The 17,974-nt window shown below is 34.6% G+C and overlaps 1 protein-coding gene across 2 annotated transcripts in view; it reads right to left on the bottom strand.

The window, feature by feature from the left end:
• Window positions 1-17,974, bottom strand: part of USH2A (usherin) — a 502,972-nt gene that overhangs the window by 160,176 nt on the left and 324,822 nt on the right. For both annotated transcript variants that reach the window (XM_087963894.1, XM_087963886.1), the window contains exons 42-45: window positions 15,754-16,088; window positions 8,803-8,925; window positions 7,010-7,173; window positions 2,173-2,375 (exon numbers count right to left, since the gene is read on the bottom strand). In XM_087963894.1, the coding sequence (XP_087820020.1) occupies window positions 2,173-2,375; window positions 7,010-7,173; window positions 8,803-8,925; window positions 15,754-16,088 (825 nt within the window). The remainder of the gene's footprint in view (window positions 1-2,172; window positions 2,376-7,009; window positions 7,174-8,802; window positions 8,926-15,753; window positions 16,089-17,974) is intronic.

A 17,974-nucleotide genomic window follows, 5' to 3' on the forward strand; every position in this document is an offset into this window, starting at 1 on the left:
ACTAATAATGTCACCTTTAAATCAACAATAACAAAAAAGGTCATTCAATATGCCTGATTACAAATTGACAGATGTCTACACATGACATCAAAAAGCAAGACAGATACCCATTTAATTATAACTTTAGGAAACTGAAGATTTGATAGGAAATGTAAGGTCAAAAAAATGGAGGGGAAGCAAATGAACAATTAAATCTTTGACTTTTACCCGATATTTCAGTGTTACAGACATTGGCACAAATCTTGAAATATGAGAAGCTAAAAAAAAGCTTGCTGATTAATATGTAAGACATCAATAATAAATCCTGAGGTCTGAAAACTGTTAAAAGTTCTTGGAATTTATACTATGGTTGAAGAAAGACAAGTACGTATACATATGGAAACTGGAAAGTTATATGTATATTCATAGGGAGTGGAGGTTTTTTTTTACTAAAAGGGGCTGGAATGTGGAAATCTGTTATAGTGTGCCTTTGTGTGACGTTTATTTATTGCATGTTGCAAAGGGATGCAAATCGTAGGACAAAGTATACATGATTACTGTTACGGGGTCCCCATACATCATTAAAAGAAAGCCAGTATCTGAGTGAGACAAAAAATATATATAGAAAAGTTGCAATTAAAGCAGCATTTTGAACAAATGAAATCAAACCCATTATAGAAATGTATTTGTATGCCTTTTCTTCACAAATATTCATAAAACCTGCAAATTTCTGAGGAAGCCTAAAGAGAAGGAGGAGAAAAAAAACCAAAGGGTTTAAATATTAATTGTATTTTTAAAAGACTGGGATTTCTTGGCTAAGATCATCCTATTCCAGAGAAGAAGCGGAGGTAGGGGAACATGATAAAAGGCTACCAATGCAATATCATTAGTTCTGGTAGTTCATGTTTTATGCATGCCTGATGTTTCTAAAACAATTGCTATTTTGTTTTAATCAGTAGGAGTTGGATCTCTGTAATATATATAAGTTTAGCATCACAGGAGGAAAGGAAATTTAACCCTGGTAATTTTAAAAGACGGACTATATACATGTACATTCACCCGTCTATGTATATACACAGATATTATATAGTCCTTCTAATATATACATATTTCAGTCACTGTTGCTAATAAATGCAATTGGTAGCTTTATCAATACACCTTTGTGCATATTTACCTCAGATGGCCCATATATTTATTTATCTTTCATTGGTGCATTTTTTCTAACAATTTAGAAAAATACAATATTGATGTCTGATTGCATTTTTCTTTCTGATTCAAGTAATAGAAATTAACTAAATTTTCTTTGCAATACAAAATAAAAAAAATTGTTCCACATTCATATAGTTTGAGGCATTAATGTATTTGCATGTATTCATAATACCGATTTATTTTTTAACATTAAACTATTTTGTTTTAATTTTTAGTAGCATTTTCAATTTATTTTCTGAACATAAGAGATTGTTAAAGATCCCATTTATAATTATATTTTTTAAAGTTCACTTAGTTACTAAACTGGGTGTTAAATCAGCAGATAAAACACAAAAATCACAATTAATTAGGACAAAGAAAGGAAAATATAATTGCTCCAAAATATCTAAAAAGGATTAGAAGAAATACTATGGTGTATGGTACAAATTATAAAACAGTACTTAACTATCATCAAGGAAATAAAATCTGGTCATAACAACTGAAGATAAAACAAGCCAGAATGACCAGGATATTTAATAAAGAATGGAGATAATAATTCTTGACAAGAACCTGCATGGAGGGGGCAATATAGAATAATATGTTCCATTGCTTCAATTATTCCTCTAACATTAGAACATAGTCTCTGATCAAAGGAGATCCTTTGGTATTTCCCTTTCGTAAACTGCAAAATGAAGTATAAAATCTTTGGACATTTTAATAATTTGCAAAAACTCAATTATCAGTATGGTAGCACATATACACTTATAGATGTGTGACACACACATATCGTATATATGCACTATTAGCAATATTAATTGTCTATATCTGTTTTACATATTCCTAATTATTCCATGAATTATCAAAGTTTCATATATCACATACAGTATACAAACATATGCCATTTTCATGACCGTATGCAAAATGATATATGGATTGTGTTAATATCTGTACATTTATAGATGCACTGACATTAAACTATATACAAGAAAAAAGAAATAATCCAACCTGTATGTCATAAAGAGTGAATGGAGACAAATCTTCTACAATGAAATATCCAGGCGCTTTCATTCTGGTCTCAAATCGGTTATTATTTACATAAATAGAATATTCTGTGACAACACCATTTGAGTTTGAAGGCAATGCCAAAATGACACATACAGCTGTACTATTGATGATTACAACCTCTGGAGGGAACAGGTCCTCTGGCTCTAGAAATAAAGAAGGAAAGGGAATGAACTCCATTTGCCATTGTAAAAACCCTTGTTTAACCAAATACACATTAGAATTTAGATTTAGCAAAGCCTCTGCTACTTATCTACTAGTTTGTTAAAATGTTTGTATTGTTTTCTAAATGGACTTGTTATAAGATCAGAAATTGTGGGAAAAGAGGATGGTAAAAACGTTTGTATCTCCAGCCTTGCCTTAACTTTGCTTTACTATAACTTTGACTAGAGGAATGTGACTATTTATTTAACCGTGTGACCTCATTCACAATTATTCAGTATAGTCTCATGTTTCAACTCTATTCCCCCCCACCCCCTTAGAACTATCTTCTAAGGGTGGCATAGCTTTTATTAGCATCATAATTTGAGCAATGTGTATTAAATTATTATGTAAATGGTTTTGATGATTACCAAAGACGATAATGAAGCATTACCTTTTTTTTTTTTCCAAATAACTCCATCTTTCCTAGCATTAAATTACACAGATTATTTAAGCATGTCATAAACAGCTATGCTTCTTATGTAAAGCTGTTTTTATCTAGGTAAATCCATCTTTACCAGTTGAAAAATTGTACTTTCAGTAGGTTCTATTTTATAAATAAAAAGGGGGATGAACTTTGGCTTTGCCAAGAAAATGCAATCCTGACTTAAAGTACTTTGCTAATGACCTGGAACACTTGCTTCTGGGGTAATGATATTATAATGTTTATAATGAGATTTTACAAAGCCAAAAAGATTAGAAAAGCTATTCCAAAGGCATTTGAAATTCACAAGTTGCTTTTTCCACCCTCCTTTCCCTTCCCTCCCTCCAGCTTGCCAATTTGTTTGGAAATATGTCAGGGAAACTCTCTGAATGGCTAGATTTACACCTTTCATTTCTGGTCAAGCAGTTGACTGTCATGTCACAAGTAGTTTTTCACAGCATTATTTTTTTTTTTTTTAAAAAAAACAACCTCTTATTTTCATAATGGAACAATGACAGATTTCAATCGTCATTAAAAAAGTTAATTAAATTTTAGTTTTTAAGCTGAAACAAGAGTCAACCTGCCTACATCTGGTGTAGTCTCTTGCACAGATTCACTTTTGATGCTATGAAGTCCATTGAAAACTTGAAGCAAAATCTGATATTATTGGATATAATTCACCAATAACAGCACTATTTTTACTTGCAGGGACCTTTTTGGAGTTTATTTGGACAGTGTCATTCCAGGAAAGGAAATAATATTCAACACTTCCTTGAACATCTTGTAAGGCTGTTTAATGAATAAAAACAAAAAATCTGGTTATGGAAATGACTGGAGAAATAATAACTTCACAGCTCTTGACACAAAAATGATTCCAAGTATGTTAGAACTGCAAAGTTATAGGTAAAGGGGCCAGTGATAAACTCTGTACTGATGATATAAATATTCTATACGGGAAATTGCTTTGTAGGCAAATCTTATTGTTCTGATTCTTCCTAACTTGAATCTCATTTCACCAGGATTGTCTGTTGATAAATTCTTTGAGCTCTTTTAAAATTATCAGTGTATTATCTGGAATCTCTCCACTTTGTCTTTTATCAGCCTCTTTTCTAAAGTATTTATTATCTTTGATTTTCCCACGTCTTTTCCAACGAGTCTTGCCTTTGCATTATGTGTCTAAAATATTTAAAGTTTAACTTCATCATTAGTACTACGAATGAGAATTTTTGCTTTCCTTCATGTAATATTGAATGATTTATTCTTCTTGTAGTCCAAGGTATTTTCAATCATTTATCCAACAGCATATTTTAAAGGCATCAATTTAAATACAAAATCTATTCCAGACATAAGAGTATGAAGAGAAATGCAACAGTTTCCCCCCATCCTTACAATACTACAGGCACAATCTCAAACTCAACAATCTATGAATTGATATTTCCAGGTAGCTCATCAAAATAAAGCTTCTGTCTCCATTTTCTTTTATTTCTGTAGCTGAATGTTAGCAGACCCTCTGTTTCCAAAACTCCTGTGCTATCTTTCACCTTTGAACCCACCAGCAACAAAGACATAAAAGAAAGTTGTTTTCAAGTGATTACTGGGATGGAGGTGGGGACAGGAAAAATTTGTTCCAGATCTGTGACAAAATAAAAACATTTGGAGACAGGGAGATTGCTTATTTGTTTGGAATAAGGCATATCAAGCAATGAAAGAATAAATAAAGGTTTGCTCTAATGACCCTCACTTGATGTTTAACCTTTGTATTCATAAACAGGCATCTAGGAAATTTGTGCAGTAAGAATGAAAATGAAGCCAGATTGCATTACCTTTATCTAGGTGGTCAGAGGTTTAAATTACTAAAGTAATGAAACTTCAGCAGCCTGCTTCAGATCTATTAGGTTTGTCAGTTTTTATAAACATGCTTACTTCAGGCATCCAATTATAAATATAAATTTTAGTGGAGCCTCTATTTGCTGAGAGTCACTAGTAAGTGCTTACAGACAGATTTGCATGTACATATTGAAGAATTAACCTACTGCTTTGATGGACAGGTAATCTGGATTAAATGGATATGTTCCTCTCAAGATGACATAGCACAAATGTGTACATTTGCATATACAGAAAATCCATAACTCTTCTGGAAAGGAAGATCAGGCTGTACAGAAATGCTGGCATTTGAAAATAATATGACAACCTCAAAGAGGTTTGAATTGATGTACTGTCTGCTCAGAACTTCTTATGCGGTTTCACATTGTGAAACGCATCCAGAATCACAAGCAAATGTTGACTAACCCAAATCTTCTTAATTAATCACCTCAGAAAGAATGTTGTAAAATAAGAAAAGGTGGAGATTTAAAAAAAACACAGTATGCTCTTTGGGATGTAAGAGGCTACAATGTTTGGAGAATATATCTCCCTTGTTCAAAATACTTAAATAAGCTGAAAGGTAAGAAATTCAAGACAAAGAAATGAAATCCTTAGGATACCACAGTTAATTGGTGGAAGGTGCTACTACCTACTGTTGACCAGAAACTTGAATCTCTTTAAATTTGATCAATTCTTAAGGAGACCAAGAATCGATGGCAAACTGTAAGCATGACTATAGATTATCTCCAATACCGAAGATAGTAAATATTTCATTGCTGCTGGGCAGATATTGCTCCTGTTCTTTTTGTGGGTTTCCATTTGCTGAATTTTTTTCTTCTTATATTCTTAATAGACTGTACCACATATATTTATACACATGGTTCAACTTCACCCAAGGAAGGGTGTAGTTTTCTCTAATCTATGGTTTCTCCTTCTTCAGTATATTATGATCTCAACCAGAGGAACAATGATAAGAAAAATAAATTACTGGGAAAGTTCCTAATATAAACTGTGGAATGAAAAATGAGTGGCAACTACTATGCTTCCTTACTTCTCCTTTTAGGAGTACCTTTAAGGTACCTATCCTTAACTCTTTGGGGAAAGGTTCATGTCATCAAAAAGAAGATAAGAAAAAAGACTGATGAATTAGGTGGAAGAGCACCTAGTTATGACAAGAGATGTAGTTGGTGACAGGCTATCACAAAGGATATCACCCAAACTCCTGATTGTATCCCAAGTTTAGGAAAAGTGATTGCTGTCCTGACACTGACAAATTTACAGCAGCACAGATGTCTTGGCATAAAGTCCATGGCATTAGCAAGTGGCACAAGTCCAATGCTGGCCTCTTAGAATCCCAGATGCTGTTAAGAAACCCAATTCCTGATAAGGTGAGAACTTGCAAAACAAAATGGTGATGAAGGTAGGGCAATATGGCAGATATCTGGAAAATTCAGAACAGCAGCTGCAACCTCAAAAGGCCAGCTAACATAAGTCTGTAGCTATAGATTGACCTAGAGGAAATAAATGAGTTGGACATTTTTTGGTCTCAGGGTAGATTTGGCTATGGAACTGAGTTTATATTGATCACTCATGACCAACAGCAAGATTGGGAGGGGGAAAGGGAGATATTTGGATGAGGTTTCTTGCTGACATCAAGTTAGGTGTGATCAGACAAGAAATGTAGTCAAAATTGTGTATCATGACCAGAAAACTGTTAGGGTCTGGATGAGGATGAATAGATCTATGGCAGGGCTTCCCAAACTGTAAAATGCAGACAGAGTACAGAAAATTTTGGGGACATGCAGACCAAGTACAGGGCTGATGTGGAAAACCTTTTAGGTAAATAAATTCATTTTTTTTGGTACATTTGTGTTCATTTTGGTGTTTAGATTTTTAGAGGAGGTGTATACATGAAGATTACACTAAATTGAAGGGTGATGGCAAAAGATTTAGGTACCCCTGATCTCTGCTCAATCCTAGCAAAATTAAATAGCTTTGAAGTCAGAAGCCTTCTGATGATGGGCATATTTCATCTTTGGTTCTGCATGGGATCATGCTTTTCCATGCAGAAATATTCATAAATTGGGGTTCTTCTTGGATTCATAGCTCTGCTTTTTCAATGCAATGCCTCTAATAGAATTTTCACATCACTCTAGTTTACAAACTTAAAAAAAAAAATCAGACTTTGAGGAGTAAGCCATTAAGCAAAGAGAAACAATATCCTTTTTATCTAATTGAAAGCCAGTTGTTTAATGCTAGATGATGGATTGTATAATCAACAAGAACACTTACTTGGAGTGGTCCATTTCACTTCTATAGCAGTGTGGTTAAGAGGCTTTGCAGTAACATTAGTGCCTTTCTCTGAAAATCCTCCTAATGTTGTAACAATCACTTCTTCACTTGACATATATCCTACTTCATTACGTACTATCAGCTTATATGCATATGTTGTATTCCTAAAGGATATGATTTGTATCATTAAAAGAGGAAAATCATTAGAAGCATTCAGTTTAAGTGTTGACTTTACTTCAGATTCTAACCAAAAGTTAGATTAGAAGAAACATTCAGCAGAGCTTCTATTTGACTCAAAAATTTGTGAATAATTCACAAATTTTCACTCTGCTGAATGTTTATTTTAAGTTCAAAAATAAAATTTGGTAACTATTTCCAAATATAATTATGCCAATTCCAACCTCATTCTTTTTTGAAAAAAGCAGGCTTAATTTATTATTCAATTTAGCTTTAGTTCATTTTCTGTCTCTTGTAGCCTACATAGCTCTCACTATTTCCAGAATTTTTTTTAACCTCTTATAAAACACTAGTTGGAGACAGTAGTTCCCATTTACTTCAAAGTTAAATCCTGATTCATTAATTTTATTCCCAACTCCAGATACTTCAAAAGTATCCTGAACTCTGGTTTTCAAAAATTCATTGCCTTCAAGGAAATGTGTAGAACAATATTCAGGCAAAGCAATTAAAAGAAATTCATAAGAGCAAGAAAAGTTCAGGACAATATTTCTGCATTTGTCAACAAACCACAGTAAACCTAGCTTAATGTGATGCATGAACCTCTCTGTGAGATATGGTGCCAGGAAAGGAAGAGAGAGTTATCCAACCCACTGTGTTTGATTTGTTGGAAAATCTTTTTACAAAAGGCTTAGATTCAACAGAATTTATGGAATTCAGTCAAGGAACACAGAATGGACAATTACTGTTTTTACACAATGCCACAAAGTAGTTTGATTTTGGTTTAGTAATAAGTGAAAGCAGTTTTTATAATGTGTAAATTATTTTTAAGGATTGGAAATGTGGTTTATTCAATGAACAATGATTAAACAAAGAGTTGTGTAGTAAAATACATGAACCCAGTCTACAGATTTAAACATGCCCAGCATAAATACAGACACTAATACCATGCTTCAAGGAGTGAAAGAAGCTTAACAGATTTTGACTAAATGAAGATTTTTCTGGTTAGGCATGATAGGACTAGACATCCAAGGGACCAAGAGAAGGATATAAAGATGGGTTAGGGTTGATGATTTGTTACAGAATAGGACATCTTAGAATAGGATAAAGATAGGCAGGTGGAGGAAGGTTTGTAAAGAAACAAAAACAATAAACCCAAGATATTGCTTTAGTTAAACAAAAATGTCCTCTTAAGAAAAAGCCACAATTAAAAGTGATTTCCTAGGTCAACACATCACAGATCTATACTCCAAATCTCCTTCATAAATATTTCTCAAACCCATGAACAAGCTAGCAATAGGATAGAATTGGAAGAATGCTGGATGCTGTTGTACTTTAATGAAATAAGTAAAACCACTCACTCAATATTTCAGCAGTTCACTTCTTACTTTCCTAAGCACTTTTTTAAAAAGAAAAACAAAATTGCACACAGGAGAAGAGTAGGTAACCAAACCAAACAAAAGAGTGTTAATAAAGGCTCATGCCAAAGGAGATGACAGAAAATATTTCATTACATAATTAACATGTTTGCAACACGGAGATGCAAGGAACGCTTTGAACTATTAAATATGGGCTATACAAAATGCCAGCATTTGTTTTTATAGTTTTAGTAATCTTACCTGCTAAGACCCTTATCTTCATAAAACCACTGAGTTCCTGAGTAAATATTGTCCCAGAGATTTAAATCTTCAGGGGGATTTGACGCAAGTGGCTGCTGGATTTTAAGTCTCAGGAGCTCATATCTAACACAAAAGACAAGCAGAATGGTAGGATTATCTTAACTAATGTTATGACAAAAAAAGGTTGCTTTTAAAAGTCACACATTATTTTCTTTTTACAGCTATAATCTTGTTTTTTTAATATTTTATAATTTGACACTTTCCACAACTTATGTAATTAGTTTCAGAATGGATGAGGTTTTTTTTAGCAGTTCTTTTATTAAGGAAAAATTACTTCAACCAATCCACCATCACCCAAGACTAGGCACGCACGCCTCTAACTACCTCAATTCCAACTACATCTGGCCTTAAATGCAAGCTACTCAATGCAAGAAGCCTTGTGAATAAAATACCTGAATTTCTCCTCTTACTAAATATGGCTAAATTCAACATCATATTTGTCTGTGAAACATGGCTCAACGCATCTCTCCCTGACTCCATTACCACAGTAAGAGACTATCATGTTTACCGATCAGATCGTGAAATCCGTAGAGGAGGTGGTGTTGCTATCTTCTATAAAAAGTCCCTACATCTAAAAAGCATCCAAATTACCTAGGAGCTTGCTATTCCTGAGACCATCGTCTGTGAACTGTCCTTAAATATCACATTTCAGTTCTTACTATGTTACAGAGCCCCTGATTCTGACATCAAACATGCAAACAAGCTAAATTCACTACTAACATGGGCAGCATCCTGCCCACACGCTTTTATCTTTCTTGGTGACTTCAATCTACCTCATATTAACTGGACCCTAAACGAATGTACAACTGAACCCATACATGCAACCTTCTACAATGCTGTTACAAATCTGGGACTGGAACAACTAGTAACCAACAATACTAGACTTAACAACTGCCTCGATCTCATCTGCAATAGTTTGAATTTAATTTACGGAATACAAACTAAAGAACCCTTTTCCAACAGTGACCACAATATGATTGACTTTTGTCTCAACATTCGCCCACACAAAAATCATCACAATGACATAATCCCCGATTATAACTTCAAAAACGACATCTATGATCTTATAGACAATGATCTCTCATCCCTTGATTGGCAATCTCTATTCACTGGATGCAATACTGTTGAAGACCATTACAGCATATTTTTACTTGAAGTCAAAAGAGTCATCAAATTATATGTACCTATAACAACTCCCAAAACAAAAACAAAAAAACAAATTACCCATAACAATAAGGAAACTTCAATCCAAAAAGAGATCACTCTAGTGGAAAAACAAATCTGATCACATTGTCACCTTCAAAAGCCAATACAAAAACTTATGCCACCAGATAAAGACTGAATGCACCAATTATCACATTAAACAAGAGGAAAACCTTCTACGCACCAATTCCACCCGTGCGTTTTACAATTTTGTAAACAACAAACTAAAAGACTCAAGGTCCATCCCACCCCGATAGGACCTAATGGTAAAGACTGCAATGACGACTCCATTAAAGCCAACATGTTTAACACATTCTTTGGCTCAGTATTTGTAAACAGCAATGGATCATGCCCAGTATTTCCTAGCTGAACCACAGAAAACTATAATGATCTAATACATATCGATTTTACAGAAGACCATGTTGTAAAAGCACTATGCAATCTAAAACCATCTCTATCTATTGGGCTGGATGGAATACGTGCCTACTTCTTAAAAAAGCTACCCACTGCCATAGCAGAACCTCTAAGCATAATTGTTGAAAAATCTTTCAGGACCAGCTCCTTGCCTAACCTATGGTCACAAGCCACAGTCATCCCCATCTTCAAAAAGGGAGCCTAGTTGAAAATTACAGACCAATCTCTGTATGCTGCGTCACCTGTAAAGTCATGGAATCAATTATTAACCAATCCATTATCCTCCACTTAGAGACAAACAACCTACTCTCTAATAAACAATTTGGTTTCAGAAAAAAACTATCCTGTAATCTGCAACTCTTACACTGCAAAAACATATGGACTACACAACTTGATCAGGACAAAACAATAGACGCAATCTAGATAGACTTCTGTAAAGCCTTTGATTCAGTGGTACACAACAAACTACTCCTAAAACTAAAATCTTATGGTATCTCTGGACAACTGCATAACTGGATAGAAGCATTCCTGTCAAACAGACAACAAATGGTCAAAATTGGGAGTGTCCTATCAAATTAGTTACCTGTCAATAGTGGTGTCCCCCAAGGCAGTGTTCTAGGACCAACTCTCTTCATACTCTACATAAATGACCTCTGTGACCATATTAAGAACAACTGCATTCTTCTTCGCTGATGATGTAAAGCTGTTCAATACCACAGACAATACTGCTACCCTTCAAAAAGACCTTGACTATGTATCAGAATGGTCAAACAAATGGCAACTTCAAATCTCAACAAATAAATGCTCTGTCTTACATATTGGCAAAAAATATATATATCAGAAAATAAAATACAAGCTAAATAGTCAAGACCTTGTTGATGATCCAAGCTCTGTAAAGGACCTTGGAATACTCATTTCTAATGACCTAAGTGCTAGAGCCCACTGTAACTACATAGCCAAAAAGGTGTTAACCTAATCCTACGTAGCTTTTTCTCTGGTAATATCACACTACTAACTAGAACATACAAAACATTTGCTAGACCAATACTTGAACACAGCTCATTAGTCTGGAACCCACATTACATATCTGTTATTAGCACAGTTGAGAAAGTCCAGAAATATTTCACAAGAAGAGTTCTCCACTCCTCTACTCGTTGTAGAATACTTTATGCCACCAGACTTGAAATTCTAGACCTAGAAAACCTTGAATTACGTTGTCTTCAGTCTGATCTAAGTATGGTATATAAAATCATACATTGCAATGACTTACCTGTCAATGAATACTTCAGCTTCAACCATAACAACACAAGAGCACACAATAGATACAAATTAAAGGTTAACTGCACCAAACTTGATTGCAGGAAATACGACTTCAGCAACAGAGTGGTCAATGTCTGGAATACTATTATATTATACCTATTATCTTGTAAGCAATTGACAAATCAAAATAAATAAATAAAAATAAAAATGTAATATAGTGTTTGATGAAATGTGCATACCTTTTTAGGATAATTTGACAGGAGTTTGAACAGAAGTTTGAACAGGCAAACTTGCTTTATATAGAAAAAAAGTTAAGAAAGATAAATTATGTGAAAACTTGAGTTCTCTTCCTAGCATATACTTTATCTGCTATGTAACAATCCTTATTTCATTTGATTTAATAATAAAGATTTACCCTTGAAAGTTGTGAAACAACTAGGTCAGGAGACTATGATAATCAATCTTTATATCAGTTGCTTTTTTTTTTTAAAAAAAAACCGCTTTCCCTCAATTTATTTGTAAATGTATCAGAATTCTCTTTGCCCTGCATTTCATTTTTCCTTGGGTGACTATTGTTCAGAAGCAAAGATTTGTGCCATCAAAATGATACTTCCCATGAACAAGAAGGTGGCTTCAACAGACTTGAGAAGCTAAAAGTTTACCGATGTATGTGTATGTATGTTTATGTGAAAAGAAAGAAAACCAATGAGGTCTCAATACATTCAATGTCCCCAGCAAAACAGAAAATTATTAGGAACAGCAAATAAAATGTAGGAAATATTTTTTTTCCAGCATTCTGATTTAATCAAATAACATAATTAATTTTAGAACTCAGTCTGCTTTGAGATGGAAGGATCAGTCTAATTCAAATCTGAATGATTTGCCCAGATTCATAATTAGGTCTTCTCTAAAGCAGACTAGATGTTAATCTCCTCAACATTTTCATATTTTATACTTGAGTTTAAAAAATCCTTACTTTTGAAAAAGTATTTATCGGGCAAGATACTTTTTTCCCATGAAGTTTCTCTCCTTTTAAAAAGAAAAGAAACAAATAAAAGAAAAAAAAGTTGCTTCAAGTGGCTAGAAATTCCAGCTGTCAAACCCACTTGGCTACTCATGACTTTGGGAGGAACAGCACATACTATATTTCCAAGAGACACTGCTTAGAGCAGGAGTGAAAAACTATGGCCCCTTTATGACCAGTGGACTTCAACTCCCAGAATTCCTGAGCCAGCCATGCTCAGGAATACTGGCTAGAAATTCTGAGAGTTGAAGTCCACCAGTCATAAAGGGGCCATAGTTTCCCACTCCTGGCTTAGAGAAAAGATGGACAATCCCAGGCAATTTTGTAAAAAAAAAATGGATTCAAGGTTCCTGGGAGGAACAATACATCATCATGACCTTTGCTCCCAAGATATTTTAAGACCCATTTTGATTACAAGTACCTGCCATGTGAACAACCTCAACTTTTAGATACTATGAATAAATATTTTAGTTAAAAAATGTCCTAAAATATATGTATTTTAATGACAGCCTTCAGAACACTTTGCCAAATTTATCAATTGAAGATTCCTTAGAGGAATTACATTCTGAGGTGTATCCCAATCTGAGAGGTGCAACATTATTGTACTTTTAATTCCTTTAGATCATTTGCATCTTTTCCTTTTGATATTTCCATGTTTACTGAGGCATGGATAGAAATTCACAAAAATGTACTTTAGTTATAGCTGTACATGTTATTCACCTTAGGTTAACTGATATATACAAGTAGTTTGGGTTTAAAGTACTTTGGTTGGAATGAACAGAAGAAAAGAAAACCATTCTCTTAAATTTTCAAATATTTTATATGGTATTTGTTTCTTTTTGTTAAGTAATATTTAATTCTTCAGAAAATCACTAAGGAAAATTGAAAATATAATACCAATCAAATACCCTGCTGTGTCCCCAACATAACCTCTTCAGTATTTTCAGTTTATCAACTAATTATCACATTTTCAATGTATATAAAAGAACAGAATAGAACAGAATAGAATAGCTTTATTGGCCAAATGTGATTAGACACACAAGGAATTTGATGAAGAAATAGTCTCGGGGTGGGGGTGGAACTCTATTAATTTCTCCTGGCATCCCATTCTGCCAAAATAGTTATTCCAGTTCATTATTTGTTTGACAGTGTTACAAGCTAGCTTCCCTCCATGAGCTCAAAACACCTTATATGGGATCCCCTTGTCTTTTATCCTATTTTATCCTTATACTCTAGGAGGAGTGTAGGGGTGAGAATAAATGCCTGTCCAAAAGCGAGCTTCAATAACTAAAAAATAATATGAATCAGGGATGGGATCCGACCGGTATAACTACCGGTTCGGTTGCTCTATGTCGTGTGAGTGCAATTTACAAGCTGCTAAGCTGTCCAGACAGCTGAGCAGTGCTGCATGTGGGCGCACAGCGGTTGGAAAAGCCCTTTTTTCCTGCTTTTTCAAGCGCAGCTGTGCCACACAAAGCAGCTGAGGTTGAAAAAGCAGGAAATAAAGGACAGGTAAGATCCCAGGCAGGCGGATGGGCCAAAACAGCAGCAGACACAGAACCGGTTCTGTGTCTGCTGCTCTTCAGAGCTACTGGTTCTGTAGAGCCAGACAGAACCTGTAGAATCCCACCCTTGATATGAATCAATATCTTCTTATTTATAATCCAATTTCTTAATCCCAAAGCCATACTAAGGGATCATGAAGAAGAGAAAATTTGTTAGCACAAGTTAATATTACATTAATCCTCTCACCAATGTACAGAAAACGCATATACTGTAGTATCCATTTGATTTTATAGGAGAGCCCAGAAGGAATTCCTAATAATTAGTTTTTTGTAATTTGCTGATTATATATTAAGCAAAACTAATTAATAATTCCTTCTTGCATCTGAATAATTTTAGGTTGATAATAGAATTGTCCAACCCATATTAGGTATAGTTCTTGGCTTCAGAAGTAGAGGCCATTTTGACTCAGTCTGAAAAATCCCATTCTTTAAAGCATAAATTGAATGAAAATGGAGTATACATTCCCATTATTTAGAGTAGGAAAATAGTAAATGGCTCAATTTTTTTTTTATAAGGACAGCATGAATTTCAAAAGGAAGTTTTAAAAAGTGATCTAAATTTCATAAAATAGTGATGGGGGGAAGGAGGGGTTGAGCTACACTTTAAAATGGGTGTTAAATGCCTATAGGAATTTACATTTTTCACCAGGATCTATAAGAAAAGTACATACCTTTAAAAAATGAAATGTGCTAAATTTAATAATGATGAGTGCAATGTTTTATTAAAATTATGTAAATTTAATGCTATTAAATATAACTTTTGAAGGAAGAATATATAGTGAAAATGGATCTTCTAGCAAGGAGTATGCATGGCAAATTTCAGGCAGATCAGTTGATGGGGTTTTTCTGAAAAAGGAAAGGTTGCATCCTTTCTGAATGCAGTCAGGGATTGAGGGCAGGGATAAATATAAGAGATTAAGTCACTCATATTTCCCTAAAAGCAAATAAAGTTCTTAAACCAATCAAGTAGATAAGAAGCCATAAACTTCTTATCTATGGATAGAAGATGGAAAACAGGAAATAAATGCTTAAATTAAGAGTGCCATATCAATTTCTATGCCCCCTCCTCTCCCTCCTCTCTCATTTTGATTGGCATAACTGATGGTTGTCTGATTATAAGGGTCACTCTCATTTGAGGGCAGACCTGTCAATCAAGAATATAGTTAAAGTTCTTTTTGGTACTTGAAAGAGACCCTGGAATGCATGGTGGAAGATAATTTTATGTCTCCTTTCAGTTTGTGAAAGGACATATGAGAGAAGTACATCCTGTCAAATAAGCCAAAAACTAATTTGAATTGTCCCAAGTTTATGTCTAGTCCTAATAATTTCAGGCAGTTCTAGATAGACTAATTTATTTTGATTAAATAAAATTTATATACAAAGTTAAGTTTTTGGTGTATTCTGATATATTCTTTTTTCCATTACCTTATGTGATGTCCATTGGTTTTAGATGGTGGTTGCCAATACACAGTAATTACTGATTCATTAATTGGGGTCACAGTCACAGAACTGATATTTTGGGGAAATGTTGGAAGTGTAACCATATATGTTGGTAGACTCTTGGTGCACCCTCCAATGTAATCTCCACCTCCAGTACAAGCTTCTATGGTGACCGAGTAATTTGTGAAAGGGATCAGGTTGGTTACTATGTGGCTCATAGAAGTTGTCAAATTGTTAGTTATAGTGATCCGAGGGTTTGGCATGTAGATCTCATAGCTCAATATTTCTCCATTTAAAATAGAAGGAGACTCCCAGGAAACCTAAAACAATAAGAAATGGTTTAGAATGAAAGATTAAGAATTTTACAAGGTTTAAAAAATAGTTCTAACAACATCGTGCTATTTGTAAAGATAATTTCACTTTCTGGGTTTATGCATGAATCCAAATGTCAACTCACGAAGCATCCCTGACCTGATCTTATTGAAGAAGCAGAAAGAATTAGAGAATGGCAATCCCATGAACAATTAGGAAATCTATGAAGGACTTGGGCTTTATAGATAATAAACAGCACCTTGAATTGCATCCAGAAAGTATCAAGCAACCGTTGCAACTTGCAATAAAGAGCTGTCAAGATAGGTATTCTGAGGTGTTAGAATACCTATAGGTGTTAAATAAGAAAGGGGAGAATGTTAAACCCTGATTTAGTCTTGTAAATCATTGGACTAGGACTTATTTTCTCTTGCTCATCCATCAGCCAACAATGACTGGAACTGGCCATGGACAAAGGAGACCACTGTTCTTCTCCTTTGAAACAGTGCTACTAGCTAACTTCCCAAGTCAGCCAGAAGGATCAATAATATCAGCCAAGATCAATAATATCAAAAGCTACCAAGAGAACAAGGAGGATTAAGAGGATTGTATTACCCCCATCCCACTAAAGGTTATCCATTAGTGCAAACAATGTTATCTCAGTGCTACATGCTGGTTGGAAACGAAGCAGAAAATATTCCATCTAATATGTTTCTTCCAGAACTCTGGCTGTTGCTATCAGAAAATATAGTCAAGTCTTTTCCATTTCAAAATACTTTCGGATTTCCTTCTCATAACATCATTCTTCACTGGTATTAAAACCTAATCATGACTGTCAAAGAGTCATTTTTAATCAATCTAGGTGGCAAGCTGTTCACCTGCAAAGTGTGCCATTTAGTTATGAGTATTTTTATATCAGTCCAAATATAGGAAAAGATGAAAAACAGGTTGGTCCAGACATTTGGTAAAATATTGCACACAAGGATTGGCTGAGTTCTTTAAGATGGTTTATACTGGACAGTGTTAATCATCCTTTTGCAGATCAGGTGTCCTATTCTGAATTATTCATGTCTTGGATTATCAGAGATATAAAATATACAATAAAATACAATTTTATTTGCCTATAAACTCTGGAGAAGCTCACAAACAAAAGAACAATTATATCTGCATTTACTTTTGAGCTCAAAATAAAACTGAGGCTCTGGGAGACCTAGTGCAGGCCCAGGCCGCCTTTCTGGGCCTCCTAAGGCCCACCTCCTGACACACCCCATGTTCTCCCTCCCACTCCTCAAGATCCCCACAGCCCTTGTGCCTGCGTTCCTCCCCCAGATTCCTGCAGGCCTCCTCTGAGTCTTTTCAGGCTTTTCCCCACTACCACCAGGTCCCATGGGCCTTTTCCTTCCCACTAGTCCCCACAGGGCTTGGGCTTCCTCCTCACACCCTACTGGATTTCTGGAGCTTTCTGCTGTGCTGCATGGACCACTTTAGAGAAGGTGAATGTAGCTTTGTCATGTGGTGTGATTCTGGAAGTGGTTGCCATTTTGCAAGCATTCACATTGAGCTATGGTTGTTCAGAAAAAGGTGACTGCTTCTGGAATTGTGCCAGGTGGCTGTGCAACAAAGCAATCCATTCTGCTACCCTACAGTGCTGCAGAAAGCTCTAATATTTCCTCTACTCAAAAAGTGTTTTGTTTCTTCTCCCCACTATACTTATCTGATAATACCAGATAAAAAAAATATGTATTGTATTATTATTAAAATTATGTATTAATTTTACTTTCCTTGTTTTTTTTAAGTCATTTCTCCTGAAAAGTAACCAATCATTCAGTCATAGAGATTTACCCACAACTAGGATATGGCTTCAAACTATTCTTGATATATCCAAATTAGCAGACCA

This window comes from Notechis scutatus, chromosome 1 (genome assembly GCF_049901735.1).
Source record: "Notechis scutatus isolate UNSWTSFEM ecotype Mainland chromosome 1, rNotScu1.2, whole genome shotgun sequence".
NCBI lineage: Eukaryota > Metazoa > Chordata > Lepidosauria > Squamata > Elapidae > Notechis > Notechis scutatus.